General features: G+C 65.0%; 2 protein-coding genes across 5 annotated transcripts in view; both read left to right on the forward strand.

Annotated features, from left to right (window-relative positions):
- Positions 1–15,106, forward strand: part of DLGAP3 (DLG associated protein 3) — a 28,244-nt gene extending 13,138 nt beyond the window's left edge. For 2 of the 4 annotated variants that reach the window (XM_040588438.1, XM_040588436.1), the window contains exons 2-12: positions 3,363–3,443; positions 6,177–7,257; positions 8,305–8,510; positions 9,034–9,148; positions 9,278–9,512; positions 10,173–10,513; positions 10,641–10,726; positions 11,403–11,827; positions 12,132–12,223; positions 12,434–12,577; positions 13,075–15,106. In XM_040588438.1, coding sequence (XP_040444372.1) covers positions 6,235–7,257; positions 8,305–8,510; positions 9,034–9,148; positions 9,278–9,512; positions 10,173–10,513; positions 10,641–10,726; positions 11,403–11,827; positions 12,132–12,223; positions 12,434–12,577; positions 13,075–13,293 — 2,886 coding nt within the window. In that variant the 5' untranslated portion in view covers positions 3,363–3,443; positions 6,177–6,234 and the 3' untranslated portion in view covers positions 13,294–15,106. Of the gene's footprint in view, positions 1–1,948; positions 3,444–6,176; positions 7,258–8,304; positions 8,511–9,033; positions 9,149–9,277; positions 9,513–10,172; positions 10,514–10,640; positions 10,727–11,402; positions 11,828–12,131; positions 12,224–12,433; positions 12,578–13,074 lie in introns of those variants that run through there. The other 2 variants (XM_040588439.1, XM_040588437.1) reach the window with 2 other exon arrangements.
- Positions 15,107–15,645: 539 nt separating this feature from the next.
- On the forward strand, positions 15,646–16,984 carry SMIM12 (small integral membrane protein 12). Its single transcript, XM_040588534.1, has 2 exons — positions 15,646–15,675; positions 15,910–16,984. Exon 2 carries the CDS (start codon positions 15,927–15,929, stop codon positions 16,203–16,205), a length of 279 nt encoding a protein of 92 aa, XP_040444468.1. The 5' UTR covers positions 15,646–15,675; positions 15,910–15,926; the 3' UTR covers positions 16,206–16,984.
- The last annotated feature ends 2,851 nt before the right edge of the window (positions 16,985–19,835 follow it).

Here is a 19,835-nt window from a genome sequence, read left to right on the forward strand (position 1 = left end):
GCTGGAAACCTTGGTCCCTGTGGCCCCGTTGCGGGAAGAGCCGTGGGATGGTATGGTGTTGCAAGGGGAAATGGTTGGGATGGGTGTTATTTGAGGGTGGAGCAGGGTGCCACGTGCTGGGGAACGTGGGGTGCAGAGAAATGGCAGTGGCAGGTGAGAGCCCTGGCACAGCCGAACGCCCGAGGGGAACGGAGCTGGGGATGGAAGGACCAGCCTGCCCAGGGGCCTGGTGGGGACGGGCAGGGGGCGGCCAGAGATCGTCGCTGCTGCCGCAGTTGGTGCTAACGCCGTGCCGCCCCGAGCTCTCCAAAGCAGCTTTGGAGTGATCCCTGGCTTAAGTCGTTACATCGTGTGGCCAGGGAGATAAGTGGCTTTTTAAGCCCAGGCAGCGTGGCCCATCCTGCCAACAGAGTGGGCTGCATGTGGGAGGAGAGGGCAAAATGGCACAGCCCAGGGGAGTGGGTGAGGAAACGGGACATCTGGCACCAGTGCTAGCCAGGGCCCCTGGCACAGCCAGCAGTGCCTGGGGGGCTGCCATGGCCCCCAGATGCCTGGAAAGGGTCCTCTGGCAGGGCAAGTCTAACTCCGGGGGGATGGCTGGAGCCCACCGCCCGCCTGGGGCTGTGCTGGGCACTGGAACAAGGTGTCTGGCGGGGACACGGGCAGAGCACCCAGGGCGAGCCTGGCACAGGGGTTGCCCCCGCTCATCCCTTCCCTTTCCTGCAAGTGAACATCAGGTGTGTTGGTCTCGCGTCAGCTCTGTCCCACCAGGCTCCCTGGGGTCACCTGCACGTCACCCCTTTCCACCCTGCGCTGGAGGGGCACCGGGGGATGTGCTGGCTGCTGCTGGGCCCAGGCAGCGCGGGCAGGTGCGTCCTTGAGAAGGAAGCTGTCTGTGGGTGTAACTGGTGATGGGTGCTCATCCATGCAGGGCAGCACCCATGAACTCTGTGTCAGCTGGTGGAGGCTGGGGTCTCCAAGGCCCTGCCTGGCTGGGGGGTCCCTCCAGGATGGGCTCCTGACTCAGTTAGTTGGCTGTGGTCCTGCTGCTCTGGCCATGGGGTTCCACCTCTGACAGTCAGTTCCCCTGTGCTGTGTCCCGGCTCCCGTGGGCAGGATGAGCACCGCTGCAGCACCAAGGGGGCTGGAGGTGCCTGTGCCTCGGGGGCAGCTCGCCTCTGCAGCCCGTGCCCACTCGGGATGCTGGTGTGGCCCCTTCCCCGTGCCACTGCTTTCCTTCCCCGCCAGCTTCTGTGTGGGCTCTGGCTGCTGCCCCAGCTGCTCTCTGCTTGTACAGGGCTTATGAAGAAGTGGTTTTTCTGCCAAGATCCAGGTTTGGGCTTTGCAGGGATGGAGCGCCAGGCTCCCATCTCCACTGGCTTTGCCCCGGCAGCTCCGGGATGCTCCAGCTCCCTCACACGCCCTGGTGCAGGAGCGTGGCTCTTGCCCCAGGGGAATCGGCTCTGGGGATCAGGGTCTCCGGGCAGGCGGTGCTGAGCGGTGTGTGCTGTGCGGGGCAGGGGGTCCCGCTCCCCCCGTGGTGGCAGCGGCCAGAGGCACCTGCGTTGCGGCGGGGAGTCCCAGTGCTGGCGGCCGTGCCGGGATCCCTGGCAGCTGGGGCGCGTCATGGCCGTATTTCCTCGCTCTTCTCCAGGAGTAATTGCTCAGATGGGGACTTGGGGCAACTCCCATCCCTCTCCCGGCATGGTAATGAGTGAAGAAGACTCAAAGACAAATGGCTCATTAAGAAGCAGTGCTGCATTGCAGGATTTTTCATCCCACCAACCGCTGCATCAGCAGAGGCAGCACCTCTCGCGCTCGCTCTCCCCAGCCCTGGAGAAGGAGCTGTCAGGCAGCCGGGGCTGGTGCCAAAATTAATCATGTGCTTAATAACCTGCCCCTCCCGTTAAACGGCCTGTCCTCAGCCTCCCAGCACACGGAGCAAGGTGGCAGCGCTGGGCTTGGGCTGTGGGTTGGGTGCCCGGGAAGCGCCCGTGCTGGGGGAGGAGGGACGTGCTGGGGCAGGCTGAGCCGGGGAGATGCCCCCCGGCATTGGGGTGCCAGGACCCCCCAGCCCGGCTCTGTCAGGTTGCCGGCCATCCGTGCTGGGTGCCACCAGTCCCTCTCAGTGGCCTCAGTAAATACTTCTTGCTCTGCTCACATTTGCAATTCTTCAGCTGGTGTTTGTCCTTTGTGACTTTTTACAAATCTTGCCTCGTCCCTTATTGCCAGCAGTGCCCGGTTGGTTCCTGCCCCTCAGCCCTCTCCGGGCAGTGCCCGCCTGCAGCCTGCTCAGTTTTCTTCCATTAACACTAATTGGCTTTGATTTCCTGATTGCATCGAGCGTGTTTGCTGTGATTTTTGCATCCTGCTTGCTCCCCTTCCCGTTCCCCTTCCCTTTTCCCTTCCCTTTCCCCTGGCCAGCCCTTACCTACTGGGGTGACAAACCTCTCCCTAATGACACTCTTCCCTGCCTGACACAACTAATGAACCATCGGTGAGCTGCTTTCAGCTAATTCAACTTTTAAGAAAATAATGACTTGGCGCAGAATTACGTACTAAATTAGGTGATCTCTTACTAAGCCCCTCTTTTTTTTTTGAGGCTGAGTAAATTTTACTAATACAACCTAATAAAATAACAGAGCAATTAGTTTCCACAATCCTCGCTTACGAGTTGGGAAAAAGTAAATAGATTAAAAGCGCGGTGGAAATGACCTGGCGGTATTCCATATTTATTTTCTTCCGATGACTGTAGATCAAATTTGCTCAGCTCCTACATGGGAAGACCACTTTATTATTTTTTTTTTCCCAGGCTCCAGCTTGCGCACGGTGCCGGGCGCTCACGCTGTGTGTTTGTTCTCTCCTGCTTTCATCCCCAGCCGTAAAGATCCCCAGCAGGACCCACGCTGGCAAAACCTCACGCTAATTTGCAAAGCAGAACGGGCCGAGCTTGTGCCTCTGCCGGGCTGGCAGCTGGAAAAAAAAAAAATCCCTTTGCTCAAGCTGGAAAGCCAGGGTGGCGGGTGGAGGCTTTGTGAAGCATATGGCCAGATCCGGAGCAAATCAAAGTCGATGGCGAGGCGGCCACTGGGCCGGCTCTGGTGCCCGCTGGCAGGGAATTGCATAACAGGATGGGGCTGGGGATGGTTTTGGGGCTAAGCTGTGCGAAACACGTGTTGGTGGCTGTGCGGAGCCATCCCTGTCACTGCTGGTGCGGGCAGCGCTGGTGTGGGGCAGCCTCAGGGGAGGAGAGAAGGCTGGGCTGCTGGAAAAATACCCGGCGAGTTGGGTCAGGCTGGTTTTGGGGAGGAACACCCTCTCTCTTCCTCCCTGGGCTTCATCCCTTTGTGTCGCTCCCCCAGAGCCTGCTGCCGCCGGGACACCCAGCGCCGAGGAGCTGCTGGCTGGGGCCATGAGGACAGCATCCCCCTGAGCGCTGGGCGGTAAGTGCCACCGACGGGCTTCACTGGGACCCCGGCACGCGCTGCCTGCGGTGGGGGCTGCTTGGGAAGGACAGGCTGCCGGGACCCCCTGGGTGCAGGGCCAGCAACCCCAGCTCTTGGGGTTTGACCTGGAAATGTTGGAACCCCAGTCTTGCCCCTGTGCCTGGGCAGTTTGCTGGACCCAGGTGTTGCGGTGGGGTTTTGCTGTCCCATCACCTTCCCGCCGGTGGTCTTGGAGCTGGAGGAAATCTGGGGGTCCCTGGGTGCCACGGTGTCCCAGGGGAGTTCAGGCTTCTGCCAGCGCTGCCCCAGGGTCCCCGCAGCCCTGGGCCTCAGGAAGCAGAACCGCCTCTGCCAAGTGCCCCTGTGGGGAATTACGCAGGAGGCTGAATTTCAGCGTGACCCACAGTGTGGGGGGCTGTGAGCCCCTCTCCTCCATGTGCTGACCCTCGTGCTGGGGAGAGACAGGGTGGCAGCAGACATCAGAGGAAAGGTGGCGTTGGGGAGTTTCTCCAGGCTTTGGATGCAATAAAGGCAAGAAGTGAGTTATTTGTAATGGTAATTATGCTCTTCCAGTTTATCCTAGCACATAATTGTGTGGGCGGTAGGTTCCCACTGGTGGTAATTACCCTGGTGTTAAATGGCACAAAATTCAGCTGGGCTGGATTTTTACCCCCCTTTTTGAGTCTGCGGTTTGGTGGCACAAATCCACCATTTCCCGAGGGCTCTGCAGCGCAAGTGGCCTTCGGTGGGACACGGCTCCGGCTCTTGGCCACAGCCGGCTGCCCGCGAGCCGTGCTCCAGCCCATTCCCCTGCCCTGCGTGGCAGCCGCCTGCCCGCACTGCCCACCCTGGAGAGGGAAGAACGAGCTCAGCAGCTTCTCCTGCCCTCTGCATGCGGCCATCCCTGCTGTGACATGGGGACAGGGACCCACAGGATCACTCCCAACCCCTTCCCCATCCCTAGCATGCCCCTTGGGGGGACTGACTGGTCCCTGGCCAGGGCACAGGCACCTACGTGGCTTTGGTGAGCTGGTACTGGGTGGGACCCAGCATCTTTCACCGTGGCATGTCCCCATCCTGTGCCATTGCCCTGCTCTGCCACTGCCAGTGGTGGTGGGAGGCTGCGGGTGCCTTGCCGGCGCGGTGGCGGGGCCCAGCTTTGTTTAATTGCTGCACCTGCTAAGCACAAAAGCCGGTTGGGCTCGTGGTGATGGGCTGCTCAGCTGTTTTGACTCCTTCTTCCCGCTGCAGCGGCAATATTTGGATCAGCTGCGAGCTTCCCTCCCCAAGCAGGAGGTGATAGCTCAGCCTGTGGAGGCAGAGCCGGGGCTGGGAGCCTGTCTGTGCGTCCATCTGTCCGTCTGTCCATCCTGCTGCTGCCCACTGGCTTGATCCCAGGGCCCGGGAGGCAGCCCCCTCCCGTGCTGCTGTGCCCGCTCCCCGTAGCAGCTCTCCCAGGAGGAGAGAGGCATTTCTTTTTGTAACAGGCTGCAGGATCCTTTGGTTAAAATGCAGCAATTAGGGGCCTCGTTGGAGCAGGAGCACGATTGTGAGGGCGGCAGGAGCGGCGTGGGACCCAGCCATCCAGCCTTGGAGCCAGGAGAGAAGCCAGTGGCGGAGGCTTCTTAGGGCAGACGCGTTCCCTGGGTGCTGCCATGGCTCCGTCTGCCACTTGCTGCCACCAACGCGGGCATCGCCGCCGGTCCCCACGCCCCTTGGGGGCCTCCAGCCCCTCTCCCTTCCCGGGGCTCCTCAGGGCATGTGGCCCCTCTGTCCCCACACATCCCAGACCCTCCTGGTGTCCCTTGTATCCAGTCCCCACGATGGACCCCATGTACCACAGGGACCATCCCATGGTCACCGTTCCCTGCGGCTGGTCTTGGAGACGGGCTGCCCACAGCACCCTGCCCAAATATGGTAACAAGAGTATTAATGATGCTTGTTAATTAGCCGAGCTACACTGGAGAATAAGTAATTTCCTCATTTATAATCATTCCGAAGGCAGAGCCTTTGAGGGCCTGTAAGTAAGACAAACCTTCCCAGGTGCATGCGGCTCTGGCGGCGGTGCAGGCTCAACGCTGCCCGTCCTGCCTCTGCTGGGGATGCCCCACGCGTGGCACGGCCACCTCCGCTCCCTGGCTTTCCATCTAGGGGGCTGGCAGGGCTGGGGGGGCCGGGGGGGGCAGCCGATTGTGGGTCTCCATCTGCAGTTGCGTGCCGTGGCTGGGAGCACGGAGGGAGGATGGGCTGGATGGAGACATCAGAGTGCAGCCCCCCCGCGCCCCGCTGCAGCTCATTAACGGCTCTGTGAATCGCAACGGCTGAAAAACTCAGCCAGAATGGTTTTCCTAATGGAGAAACACTTCATAATATTTGGTGTTGGAGAAGAAAACAAGTTTCTGATGATGGCAGCGTGTCCTCCCTCGCCGTCTGCAGGCCTTGCGCTGCTTGCATCGCTGCCAGAAGCATCTTCTTCCCACTGCCCCCTCCAAGCAGCTGAGCCGGGGTGACCGCGGGTGCCCGGCCCCAGCACTGTGCCCCCCTTGCCCCACGGCTTCTGCCAGGCTTCTGGCATTCCAGCCCCACTTCACAAGGGCTCAGCCAGGGCCGGATCCTGCCCTGGGAGCTTCCCAGCCCCCTTGGTCCGTTCCCAGGGGACAGCCCCAATGTTTACGCTGGTGGTGGGGCGCAGAGGGGAGCGTGACGCTGTGCCTGTCCCTGTCCCCACAGATGAGCCCGCAGGGACGACCCTGCAGGATGCCGAAGCTATGGGGCGGGTGCTGACACCATGAAGGGCTACCATGGGGAGCGTAGCCAGGCACAGCCCTCCTCCGGCCACCGCTGCCGCTGCATCCCAGAAGACTGCGAGCACCCTGCCGACTACGTCCAGCACGGCCCCGAGGGCCGGCCGCCGTACCTCCTCAGCCCCAGCGAGCCGTGTTCCCTGGAGCATCCCTACTGCCCGGCGCGGAGTCCTGGCACAGCCAGCGAGTGCCCGGGCGGGCCCCTGAGCGAGCCGCCCTCTGCCAGCGCCAGCAGCACCTTCCCAAGGATGCACCACGCGCAGCAGCCCTACGACTCCTGTGACGAATGCATGGCGACCGCCCACCCTGCCAGCAAGATCAACCGCCTGCCCCCCACGCTGCTGGACCAGTTCGAGAAGCAGCTGCCGCTGCACCACGACGGCTTCCACACGCTGCAGTACCCGCGGGCCGGCGGCGCCGAGCCCCGCAGCGAGAGCCCCAGCCGCATCCGCCACCTCGTCCACTCCGTCCAGAAGCTCTTTGCCAAGTCCCACTCCCTGGAGGCGCCGGCCAAGCGGGACTACAACGGTGCCAAGATGGACGGCCGCGGGGACGGCTACCACCACCACCACCATCACCACCACCACCATCACCACCACCAGTCCCGCCACGGCAAGCGCAGCAAGAGCAAGGACCGCAAGGTGGACTCCCGGCACCGGTCCAAGATGATGGGCTGGTGGAGCTCCGACGACAACCTGGACAGCGACAGCAGCTACATGGTGTCCAGCCGGCACGCTGCCGACCAGGGCACCCAGTACTGTGTGGACGCTCCCGAAAGTGCCTTCAGAGACTTGACCTTGAAGAGTCTAAAGGGCGGCGGGGAAGGAAAATGCCTGGCCTGTGCCGGCATGTCCATGTCTCTGGATGGCCAGACGCTCAAGAGGAGTGCCTGGCACACCATGACCGTCAGCCAGGCCCGCGAAGCCTACCCCAGCGCCAGCGGCACCGAGAAGACCTTGATGCTTCAGGAAGCAAAGCCCAAAGACCGAGCATACCAGTACCTGCAGGTGAGGGGCTGGGCAGGGCGGGGGGCTGCCACCCCAGGGACCACAGCCGGCGATACCATGGGGTGAGCCGGGGCTGGGACCCCCCATCCCAGGCAGCTCAGGATGCTGTGGGGATGCTCCAGCTCTGCTCCACGTCCTCAGCGCCTGCGCCCCATCCCCCGGGGTCCCACGCTGGTCCCCACTGTCCCCTCACTGGCCATGCCATGCGGAGCCCCCTCTGCCACCTCCTGCCCCGTGCCACGCTGGCTCGGGGGGGCAGCCCAGCTCTGTCGGCTCGGGGCTGCCGGCAGCCCTGCGCCCGCTTCTTCCACACAGCTTTTATCCTGCTTGTGCCTGGCTGGGTGCCACTGCCCGCCTCGTCGCTGGGCTCCCTTCTAGGTCATCCCCTTCCAATTAAAAACTAATTAACTCTTCTCTCCCTTTCCTGGGGGAAGGAGACAGGGAGCAGCAATGCCGTGCTGGCCAGGGCAGGGGGCGGCCAGGGCCCCTCTCCGCTGGCGGTGGGGGCAGCAGGGCAGGGTGCTGGCCCCACCGCCCTCCCCATGGGGCCCGGGGGACACCGTCCCCCTGCCGCAGCCTGGTAAGGACCCCGTGGTGCCAGCGTCAGCGGCGCATGGCAGGACCGGCGGCCACGACATCAGCCGGGTGGCTGCGCTGGCATGGGTGGGATTTGGCCCAGCCGCGCACACCGGGGGGGCTGCGAGGTGGGAGCAGCTGCGCTGCCCTGCGCTTTGGGAATGGCCCCGCGTGGGGCACGGGCAGCCGCGGCGGTTAGGAGGGATCAGCTCTCCAGGGTTTAGGGGCTTTCCCAGGGGGTGAGAGCACCCAGGCTCTATCCCTGCAGCTCTGGGGTGCTGTGGGGAGGGCAGGGGAGCCGTGCCAGCATGTGCACCATCCTTGGGCCCGGGCACACGTGCTGGGTTTGGGCAACGCATGCACGCTGCGCTCGGGCTGGCATGTGCCATGTGGCAGGTGCAGGGCTCAGCTCTACGTCCCGACTGCGGGACCCCGGCCACCGCATCCTCCCACACTTGCCTCCTGCTCCAGGTGCCGCAGGACGAGTGGAGCGGATACCCAGCGGTGGGCAAGGACGGGGAGATCCCCTGCCGGCGGATGCGCAGTGGCAGCTACATCAAGGCCATGGGTGATGAGGACAGCGCCGACTCGGACGCCAGCGCCAAAGTATCGCCCAGGGCAGCCACGCGGCGAGACAGCTACCGCCGCTCCTCCAGCGCCGACCAGGCCAGGACCAAGTAAGGGCTGTCGCATCCCGGCCCCATCTCAGCGTCGCGGGCAGCAGCGGGGCCAGGGGCTGGGGCTCCCTGGGAGGACGAGTGGCATCATCCTTGCTCACGGCCGCGCTCCCCGATGCAGTGGTGCTGAGCTCTGCCCCTGCGCTGTAGCTACCCTTGGTGGGTGCCAGGGGGGACATGGCTGCGCTGGGCTTCGGAGCGGGACCCGCTGCTGCAGCCACATGCAGGTGTTGGGGAGAAGAGGCATGCTCAAAAGGAGATGACTGGGACGTGGCCCAGTCTGCTGGGTGACAGGCTGGCTCCTCGTCCCCAGCCCTGCTGCACAGCCCGGGCACGTACCCCTCTGGTGGCTCCGCACCACTGGAGGTTGGCTCCGTACCCCCAGGACAGTGTTTTGGGGCAGTTAGGAGTGGGGACAGCAGTGGTGGCCGGCGGGAGCATCGCTGCGGCTGCGTTTCCAAATGCTTTGCTTGAATGTGTTGCTTTTGGTGCGATCCCTTCTATTCCCACTGTCTCTCATTAGGTTTGCAAGTAGGCACTATTCTGATTCATATATCTGTAACTGTCCCAGCTGCTGCACGCCACCGCGAATGCTCCCGCGGGGACAGGGCTACGGGCGCTCCTTCACCACCGGCCAGGTAGGGTCGCATGACACAGGTGCCGTGGGCAGGTTGGGGCAGGAGGGGGTGGCAGATGTTCCTCTGAGCATCTCCCGCCCCGCTTGGCCTTGGCTCGCCACCCTCAGCCTCACCCGCCGCTCTCCCCAGATCAACGATGAGCTCAACCACCAGTTCGAGGCCGTCTGCGAGTCGGTTTTCGGCGAGGTGGAGTCGCAGGCGGTGGAGGCGCTGGACCTGCCCGGCTGCTTCCGCATGCGGAGCCACAGCTACCTGCGGGCCATCCAGGCGGGCTGCTCCCAGGACGATGACTGCCTCTCACTCTTCTCCATGTCCGCCCCCGCCGGGCCGCCCATCACCAGCAGCATCCTGAAGCCCAGCACTTGTGAGTCCCTGGGGGTAGCAGGGGCTGGGCCACATGAGGGACCCCTGCATCTCCCTGCCTGCTCATCTGGGCATCTGCCAAGGGCTGCTGCTGTCCCCACTCCTGCCCCTGGCCCCGTGCAGCCCCTGGCACAGGGTGTGAGCATCCCACTCGGGGCACGAGCACCCTGCATGCAGCTCAGCCCCAGCACAGGGCATAATAATCTCACTCAGGGCACGACCATCCATCCCCCTTGCGGCTCGGCCCCGACGCAGGGCGTGAGCATCCCGCTCGTGGCTCATCCCTGGCACAGGACAGGAATATCCTGCTCATGACTCAGTCCCGGTCAAGGGGCTGATCTATGCCCCCAGCACTGATCTGCTGTTCCCTCTTTCCCTCTGCTTCTGTTCCCATCTCTGCCCCTTGCCGGGTGCTGCAGCAGCATGGCCAGTGTGGGTCTGGGGTGGTTTCCAATCCCCTTTGGGGAATAAACTGGCCGAACAGCCCCTCTGAGTGCCAGCCCAGATCTCGGCCAGCTGAGGTGCAAATGCTGCAGGGTGACAAGCCCTGTGCTGTGGGAGGAGGTGGGCACCATTCACCTGGGACCCCTGTTCGTGGCGGGAAATGAGCAAGTGTCTGTGTTTTCACGTGCCTTTTCATCCTGCGCCTCTCCCACAACAGCCTTCAGTTACAGAAAAGCTCCACCTCCCATCCCTCCAGGAACCAAAGCCAAACCCCTCATCTCCGTCACGGCGCAGAGCAGCACCGAGTCCACCCACGAGAGCTACTTGCCCAGCGAGGTCACTCGCAGCTCCGCCTGGTCCAAAGATGCTGCGACCCGCTGCAACTCGGCTGAGAGCCTGGAGAGCTCCAAGGTGACATCTGTGGCCCTTGACCTGCCTCCAGTCCAGCCCCGCACTGCTCCCAAGCCCTCCACACTCATCATCAAGGCCATTCCCGGCCGGGAGGAGCTGAGGAGCTTGGCTCGGCAGCGCAAGTGGCGTCCCTCCATCGGCGTCCAGGTGGGCTTCGCTCCTCCCTGCGGGCTCCAAGCTGGTTCTGAGCCCGCCCGAGTGGCGTGGGTGATGCTGAGCCACCGCGCTGCATCTCAGGGTCACCCTCCAGCGCTCTCCCTCTACCCCTCGGCAGGTCGAGGCCATCTCCGACTCGGATACGGAGAGCCGGAGCCAGAGGGAGTTCCACTCCATTGGGGTGCAGGTGGAGGAGGACAAAAGGTACCACACCACCACACCACGCTTACTGCACCGAGGAACTGGGACACCCCGAGCTCCACGTGCCACCACTGCCCTGCAGCATCTTTTCCCTCTCTCCTCTGGTTGAGACCCCAGGGCTCAGCACTGTCCCCATCCTGGGCCAGCTGCCCCCACCTGGGGCAGGATTTGCCCTTCTCTTGGCCCTGACACCTCGCTGCTGCTAGCTGCCTGCCTGGGGAAGGGGGTCCCCTGCTCCCACCCTCTGCTGGTGTCTCTGCTGGGGCTCAGCCGTGAGCCTTGGGCCCAGCCCAGGTGCAGATGAAACCTTTGGGCTTTTCTGCAGCTAAACGTAAAACGTTTTGGCTGAAGTGGGAATGCCGTGTGCCGGGACCTGAAGGGCCCGCGGGAGGGGAGCTCCGGCAACATGCCCACGCAGCCCTGGTACACGCTCCTCTCCATCCTTGGTCCAGCGCCGGTAGCCATGGAAACGGGCTAAGAGCAGAGGAGATGAGAGACTGGCAGGCTGCAGCTGCTCAGGGCTGTCCCCATGGCCCCGCATGCTCCGGGATCCAAACCGGGGTTCCCAGCCCCATCCTGCCTGTGGGCATCCCTCACCCTGCCCGCCGTGGTACCTGGTGGGGGGGTGGGGCCGTCCTCGCTGGCCGCGAGGGTCCCCACGCGCTCTCGCTCTCCGCAGGCGAGCACGCTTCAAGCGCTCCAACAGCGTGACGGCGGGCGTGCAGGCGGACCTGGAGCTGGAGGGCTTCACCGGCCTGGCCGTGGCCACCGAGGACAAAGCCCTGCAGTTCGGGCGGCCCTTCCAGCGGCACTCCTCGGAGCCCGAGTCCGGCCGGCAGTACGCGGTGTACAAGACGGTGCACACGCAGGGGCAGTGGGCGTACCGGGAGGATTACCAGCTGCAGTATGACACGGTGGAGGTGCCCCGGCGGGATGCCTGGATGGAGCGGGGCTCCCGCAGCCTCCCTGACTCCGGCCGTGCCTCCCCCTGCCACCGCGATGGGGAATGGTTCATCAAACTGCTGCAGGCGGAGGTGGAGAAGATGGAGGGCTGGTGCCAGCAGATGGAGAGGGAGGCTGAGGACTACGACCTGCCGGAGGAGAGTGAGTCAGGGGGGTTTGCACGGGTGGGAGGGACGGGGTGCTCCTGCAGAGCTGGTGGGGGCACAGCCACGGTCCTGCAGTGCCCTGACCATGGAGCATCTCCCCTGCCAAGGCTAAAGGGGTTGGGTGGGAGCAAGAAACACTGGGAAACCCTCAGGGACTAGTGAGGTCTGGAGGAGGGAGGAGATGCCACCTGGGTTGGGGGAAGGTCCAAGCTGCCCCTGAGGGGGTGCAGGTCCCCACTGTGCAGGGGAGAGGCTCCGTGTCCTGCGGGAGTGTTAACTGTCTGCTCTCCTCCTGCCAGTCCTGGAGAAGATCCGGAGTGCCGTGGGCAGCGCCCAGCTCCTCATGTCCCAGAAGGTGCAGCAGTTTTACCGCCTCTGCCAGCAGAATATGGTGAGTGCCAGGCAGCGGTGCCGTGCGGTCGACCATGGTGGGTGGGGGGTCTCATACCCTTAGCCAGTGGAAAAGGGACTTTGTAACATCGTGGGGCAGAGCTGGACATAGAACCCCCCCAGCAGTGTGGGGGTGGGATGGCTGCATGGCCAGCAGAACTGATGTCCCGCAGGCAGACGTGGATGACGCCGTGTCCCTCTGTCCCCACAGGATCCCAACGCGTTCCCCGTGCCCACCTTCCAAGACCTGGCCGGCTTCTGGGACCTCCTGCAGCTCTCCATTGAGGATGTCAGCATGAAGTTCGCAGAGCTCCAGCAGCTCAAGGCCAATGGGTGGAAGATCGTGGAGCCCAAGGTATGCCACTGGCACTTGTCCCCTGCGACCTCTCCCTCCCTCCTCCTCCCCAAGCACATCTGCACCCAAACCGCCGCTGCTGGGCTGTTTCCAGTGACTGGTTTTAGCAAACACTTGAAAAACAGAGCTGGGAATAAATGAAGCTAAAGAAGGGGCCGCTCCCCCGCTGCGGTCTCGCAGGGGGGTCACTGGGCGTTCCAGGGCAGTGCTGCCCGCAAGGGGCCGGGCAGGGTCTCGGCACGGGCAGAGGCAGCGTGTCCATGGGCACCTTCACACCGTGTGGATGGAGGAAGGGGCGTGCAGCCCAGCCTCACAACTCCCCACGGTGCAGGAGGGTCCACGGGGCCACCTCACCCTGGCTTTGGCACCCACGGCAGCGCCGTGCGTGGAGGCGCGTGTGTCCGTCACGCCTGCTGGCTGTGCCAAGCCCACCAGGACGCCCGTTCTGTGGAGGTCCCTGCTCTGCGCCTACCCTGAAGCCCCTGTTGTCTGTGCAGGAGGAGAAGAAGGTGCCTCCCCCGATACCAAAGAAGCCGCCGCGCTCCAAGGTGCACCCAGTGAAGGAGCGCTCGCTGGACTCGGTGGACCGGCAGCGGCAGGAGGCCCGCAAGCGGCTCCTGGCAGCCAAGCGAGCTGCCTCCTTCCGCCAGAGCTCGGCCACCGAGAGCGCGGACAGCATCGAGATCTACATCCCCGAGGCACAGACCCGGCTGTGACCGCAGCCTCCGCTTTTCTACCCGGACTGGACGGCGTGGCCGTAGCTCACTGTGATGGGGAGCCGCGGGGACACCCTGGGGCAGCTCTTGGCCCCACTCACAGCTTCTCTCTTTTCTATCTTAGACCTTTCGTGGATCCGACGGCGGGTGATCGCAAGCCCGGTTCTGCCCCGTCCCGTTGCCCCCTGCCCGCATGCCCCTGCCAGCCTCTCCCGGGGTCCGGGGCTCTCCCTTCCTCTGCCCTCCCTGGGGCTGTGTCCCAGCTCTCCGTCCCCTTCCCACCCCACCAGCCTTTCTGCACCACTCCCCCCCCGCCTGCATCCCAACCACATGAGAGGTGATGCTCAGCCCCCGGCCCCGCTGGGCTGGAGCAGAGGGGGCTGCAGGCAGGCCCCCCCTCACCTCTCCGTACTCAGTGCAATCCCCCAGCGCGTGGTGGGGACGGGCCCTCCAGCCCCTGCCCACCTGGAGCCCCCCCAGCCCCGCTCCCCAGCCCTGCCGGCACGAGGCTTTGGGACGTGGAGGGGACAAAGGGCTCCCCAGCAGCGCTGCCCGCGCCTGCCCCCGGCTCGGGTGCCACAGGGGACCCAGGGCTCCTTCCCCTATATACATATATAAATATAACCTGAGGAATAAACCAGAAACGACACGTGACCGGCGCTGTGTTCTGGCTGGTGGGGCAGACCAGAGCAGCAGGACCCCCCCACACCCCCGGTCACAGCTTCCCTCGCACGGAGCATCACGACGCTTCTTCCTATCCTGCTCAGCCCTCCTCCACCATCAGTCCATCCCTCCGTTTATCCATCCCACCAGCCCGGAGACTGGGAGCGCCTCTGCGGTGTGGCACTAGCTGGGGACAGGGGGTACTGTGTCCCCCTCGTGCCTCACCACCCGTGGGAGCCCTGTCCCCCATGGGTGGGCAATGCAGTGGGGGTGGCGGTGGGGACACCTGCCCGCAGCCCCTTTGGGCCCGTGGTGGCTCTGCACTGGTGCCAGCAGGTGGGACCGGAGCATGGACATGGCCAGCAGCTGCCCCTTGAGTGGGGGGCTACCAGAGGTCACCCCAGGGGGGTCACCCCATCTTCCTGTGCCTCCAGGATAGGGCACCCCAGGGTGGGGCTGTCGTGTGCCTGGTGCCCCACGGCTGCTGCTCCCAGCTCCCTTGTCCCTGCACCCCGTCCTGGGAGCAGGGTGGGGGGGTCCCCAAAGGTCCCTTCCAGGGCAGAGCAGTGTGGCGGGGCAGGAGGCTGCATCTGCCTTGTCCCTGTCCCCATCCCAGGTCTCTCTCGGAGCATCCTGTCCCCCCCAGTGCCCCTTTTGGGGAGGACCCCATCCCCGTCCCTCACCCCACCGTGCCAGCAGCCCCACGCAGCATCACCAGCCGCCCCCCAGGCAGGGCCGGTGGGTGCTGGGGAGCCCCTGAAATCCGGGGCCAAACCTTGCCCAGGACCCTCGGGCAGAGCGGTGGGATCAGAAGCAACTTGGGGGGGCCCAGCTTGCACACACTCCCCCCCCCCCCCCCTCCATGCAGCAGGGGGGGGCCGGGGCCGAGCAGGGGGGCACCTCGCTGGGGGTCCCTCGCTCCAGGGGGTCCGTCGGTGCTAAACACCTCCGGGATGGCAGTGCCCGCTCAGCCACCCGAAGCCCCTTCCCCCCCTGCCGCGCCCCCCCCCCCCCCAGCCTCCCGGAGTTAGAGATGTGCCTGGGAAGGGCCCCCAGCCCCCACCCCGGCCAGCGCCGTGCAGTGACCGTGACACGTGGCTCCCTTTTTATTGTAACGAACCGCCGCAATTAATAAAGGTGACTTTGGTTACTCCGGGCCAGTGGCCACCTCCCCGTGGGGACGCGGCTGGCACCGGGCTCGCCTTTGCCCCGACTGCCGCCCCTTCGTGTCCGTGGGGCGGGAGGGTGGGAGAGGGGTCTGTGGGGTGGGAGAGGGGTGTCCGTGGGATGGGAGAGGGGTCTATGGGATGGGAGAGGGATCCGTGGGGCGGGAGAGGGGCTCTCGCTGGGGCAGGAGCAGATGTCCCCGCAGGGTGCCCGAGAGATGTCTGCAGGAATCCCCGTGGGTGCCTCCCCGTGGGTCTCCCTATGGGCACCTGCGTGGGTCTCCCCGTGCCTCCCTCCCCGTGGCTGTCCCCGTGGGTCTCCCTGTGGCTCCCTCCCCCAGGGCTCCCCGTGGGTCTCTCTTCCCCCGTGGATCTCTCCCCGTAGGTCTCCCCCCGCTCCCGGGCCGCTCCTCCAGCGCCGCAGGTCCCGCGCTGTCCGCCAGGGGGCAGCCTCGCCCCGCCGCGCCGCGCCGCCGCCACTCTCGGCCGCGCTCCCGCTGCGCCGCTGACCGGAAGGGGCGGGGCTGGCGGCGGCGGCGGCGGCGGGGCCCAGGTGAGCGGGGCCGCCCGGGGCTCGCTGGGGGTCCGGCTCCGGTGGCGGGGCGGCACCCCGGGGGGCCGAGCAGGGGGCCCGGGCGGGTCCCGCGTCCCTGTGGGTCGGTGCTGCGGGAGGCCCCGGTGCGGCCTTGCCCGCAGAAGCCTCGCCCCGGCGCTGGCAGCCCGCAGGCCTCGGGCGCCGCGGGGGGCCGGGCCCGGCTTGTGACCGCCGCGTGTCGCCCCCTGCCAGGCGCAGCCCCCGGCGCCATGTGGTCCGTGCTGTGGGCGGCCGTGCGCTCCAAGGCCCCGTACGTCACCTTCCCGGTGGCCTTCGTGGTGGGGTTGGTGGGCTACCACCTGGAGTGGTTCCTCCGCGGGGACCCCCAGCCCGCGGCCGAGGAGGAGAAGAGCATCTCGGAGCAGCGGGAGGACCGCAAGCTGCAGGAGATCGCGGGCAAGGACCTGACCAAGGTGGTGAGCCTGAAGGACAAGCTGGAGTTCGCCCCTCGGGCCGTGCTGAACAGGAACCGCCCGGAAAAGAGTTAATGAAGTTGGTTGGGCAGAGGCAGTGCCCTGGAGGGACTGGCCCTGGGGCCGGGGCCGGCTGCCCGCGGGCTCTGACCTGCAGCTGGAGGACTCTGACCTGCAGCACTGTGCTGGGGACTCTTTTATCACCTGCAGCACCTTCCACCAGCTTCCCTCCTGCACCGGGCCCTACCTGGGCAATGCACTATGTCCACTGCTGCTCTTCACCCTCCCGGGGCCTGCCAGAGGGTCGGGGTTTGCCTGCCCCACATGCACTCGAGACACAGCACCCAGACCTCCTTTGTGGCAGGGCGGGCAGAGAGCCATGCTTCACAGGCGGAGCATTTCTGAAACCCATCAGCTCCTGGCCTGGTCTAGCCCCTGAACCATGAAACCCTCTCGGCCTGGTTCCCCACATCTCTTTAGGTTTCTTCCACGATGTGATGATAGAAGAAACTTGGACCTGAGTGACAAGGAGTTGGGGTCAGGCTAACTGCCTGCGGCAGGAGGATCGGCTCTTCCGCTTACTGCTCTCCCGTGGCTCTTCGTGAACCCCGACCACAGCTCCATGCTACTGCCTACCACCCAGGGGAGCCTGAACAGTGGTGGAGAACTCTGGGGAACCCCTCTCTGCATCATCCCCAGGCTTCACAGTGAGGAAGGGGGATGGAGGGAGGTACAAGTCCTGGCCCCGATTCTGTCACAGAGCTCCAAGCGTGGTGGTGGCTTTGGGCTGGTGTGTAGAGAACAAGGAGGTGTCTGCCCTGTACAGGAACAGCCAAAATAAACTTATGTCAGTCCTTGGGTCTGTGTGTCTTCTGCATCAGCACCTGGCCCTAACCCTGGCTCAGAGTGTGTTTCTGCTCCCCATGTTTTCAAGAAGCAGCCCCTTCTACGATGGGAGAAATTCCATCGTTGTCCCTGGCTGGGCACTGACCATGGGCCTGGCAGCAGGGTGAATAGGCAGGAAGGAGGGGGAGGCACCGAAATCCCAGCCCGTGCTGAGGTTGTGCCTCCCTCCCAGCTCCCCCCGGCCACGTCCCAGCTCCCCCCGGCCACGTCATCCGCTTCCCTTCGACCTCCTTATCTAGACAAGAAGGGCTGTGGCAGTCCTGGGTGGGGTCCCAGGGGATGGGGGGGGATCCCACTGGGCTGCTGAGCAGGGCAGCACATGGCAGGAGAGGCTGGCAGTGAGCGCGGGGGGCTGGTGGCCGATGTCCCCTCCAGCCTCTGGCATCACAGGCGCAGTGGGACCAAACTCCAGCGAGAGCTGCCTGAGCCAGGCCAGCCGGTAACTGCAGCGTGCTGGGGCCGTAGCCAGGATTATTGCTGCCTCCCAGCTTGTTTTTTCCCCTGGTGCCTGAGCAAGGTCTTGCTGCTGCCCCGGCCTGGCCTTCCCCTCCCGGGGATGATAAATCTGTCGTGTCTGGTGCGAAGCCCTGAGGTCAGCAGCCGGTTCAGCATTTCGCATCGGTCCGTCCTTCCTCGGGGCCAGCTCCTGCCCCGCTGACAGCTTTACTGCTGGCGCTGCCCGGCTGCGTTTACCTCCCAACCTGCTGCTGTCCCGGGCCGGTAGGGCTCGCAGCCTGGCACCGCCGGGGACTCTCAGGCCTTTGCATGGCGGCGTGTGAGGGCAGCTGAGGCTGGGGTGGGAGGTGCAGGAGGAGGCTCAGGGCGATGCAAAGGCTGTCCCAGCTCTACCCCGCTGCAGCCGCCTGCACTGGGGCTCACAGCACCTCTCATGCCACTGCCCCAGTCCCGCCGGGCAGGCTGGCACTGTCCCCTGAGGTGACCCCTGCCCTTGGCTTCTTCCTTTCCCAGCCTGGCTGCCCGGTGACGCTGGGCAATGGCTGTTCCCTATTGTGCGCTGGAGTGGGAACGGTCCCGTCCCTTCCCCCAAGTGGGACCAACGGGACCCAGCTCGGAAACATCTTCTGAAATGCCTTTGTTCGCCCCGCGACGGAGCGGCTCCCTCGACTGTTTATAGCCCATTGATCTGCCTGTTCCCAGGGCTGGCCGGGCACAATCGGGCTTTGTCGGGGCCTCGCTGCCCCGTTTCCTCCCCTGGCCCACGCGGTGTCGGCCGGGGGGGCTGCTCCAGCGCAGTGCTGGAGCAATGCGCTCGGGAAGGATGGAGCCCTGCCAGCGGCTGCGTGGGCACCGGTGGCACCTGGCTGGGCAGCCCCTGCCCTGCTTCCACCACTGCTGCCTTCCTGGTCCTGCGTGTTTCCAGCTGGGTTCCGCGTGTCTGGGGACTCCCATCCGTCCCCACGGCAGACGCTGGCGTTGCTGCAGGGCCGTGGATTCCCCGCAGGCGCTGGGGCAGGGGTGAAGCTGCTTCCCAGAGACTGGTTGCCTTTCTCCTAAGCCCTCAGTACCATAAACCCACCCTTCCTCCCATTGAATCCCAACAATGTGCTGCCTGGGAAGTGCCGGCTGGACAAGAATAGGAGCCGGCGAGCACTCAGGGCTAGGGTGAGCAGCCACAGTTGCTCACGAAGAGTGAGAGGAAGCTTTAGTGAATAAACCATTACGGCAAAAAGCTGGCTTCCCCAGCCTGCACACAGCCGCTCAAGTCCTTAGTCTAGTCCAGCGTGTTTGTAATCCAGCTGTTCCCAGCACGGCACAGCTGGATGCTGCAGCGGGAGTGTGGCAAGGAGCCGTGCCAGCAGCACGTGTGGGGCCATGCGAGGGGTGAGCCTGTCCCAGGCAGGGAGTCCCAGCCTGGCCAGGAGGTTGGTGTGTTGCAGGACAGCGTCCTCCCAGGGCTTGTCCAGCTTTGGGGAAGGGGCTGGCTGCAGCCACACCGCGCCACAGGGGAGGGATCGGATCTGGCAGCTGCAGAAGTGCTGCCTGTCCCTGCCCAGCCCGCGGTGGCCATGCCCCAGGCTGGGAGGGGGGCAAGCTGGCTGCTGCCCTCTCGGCATGGCCCTGCTGCCGTGCTGCTTCCTCCCTGCTGGCTCCGAGGGTGGCTACAGTTTCCCGGCCGACCCTCTGCCCTGCCCAGGGCCGGGTTTGCTCCCCAAACCCGGCGGTCCATTGCCAGCCGCTGGTGAGAGGAGCAGGTGGCAGTTTCCGGAGGCAGGATGCAGGGAGTGAGCCAGGACCATGCTGGGGGGGGACACACAAGCTGTGCCCCGGCTTGCTGGGGGTTGGCTCAGGGGCCTGGGACAGCTGCTGTGCAGGCAGGGGCAGTGAGAGCCCCCCCCGGCTGCTCGGCACGGCTCGGCACACCTGGATGACCGCAGCGGATGTCCGGTTAGCTCAGAGCAGGGATGCACCAGCTGCACGGGGCTGGGGATGCTGTCACCCTGTGCTGGCACAAGGGCTGCTCGGAGCCATCGGTCCCCTTCCCGCAAGGCTCGGAGCGACGATGCTTTGGGGAGGAGCAGAGCAATGCAGGGGGCTTCAGGGGGACGCTGGGGCCCACAGGGACTCATGCTCCTCTGTCCCATCACAGCCACGCCGGGGCACCCAGGATCTGCGCACAGCGCAGTGGCCTTGCAGCCCTGGGACACTGAGAGTGTTCATCCCAGTTGCACTGGAGAGCAAATGGCGTGTGTGTCCCCGCATCCCCTGGGGACGGCTGCTCTCTCCCCTGCTCTGGCCAGCCGAGGCTGTTTTCCCAGGCTCCAGTTTTGCCCTTTTCCT

Source organism: Falco naumanni, chromosome 3 (assembly GCF_017639655.2).
Source record: "Falco naumanni isolate bFalNau1 chromosome 3, bFalNau1.pat, whole genome shotgun sequence".
NCBI classification, from domain to species: Eukaryota; Metazoa; Chordata; class Aves; order Falconiformes; family Falconidae; genus Falco; species Falco naumanni.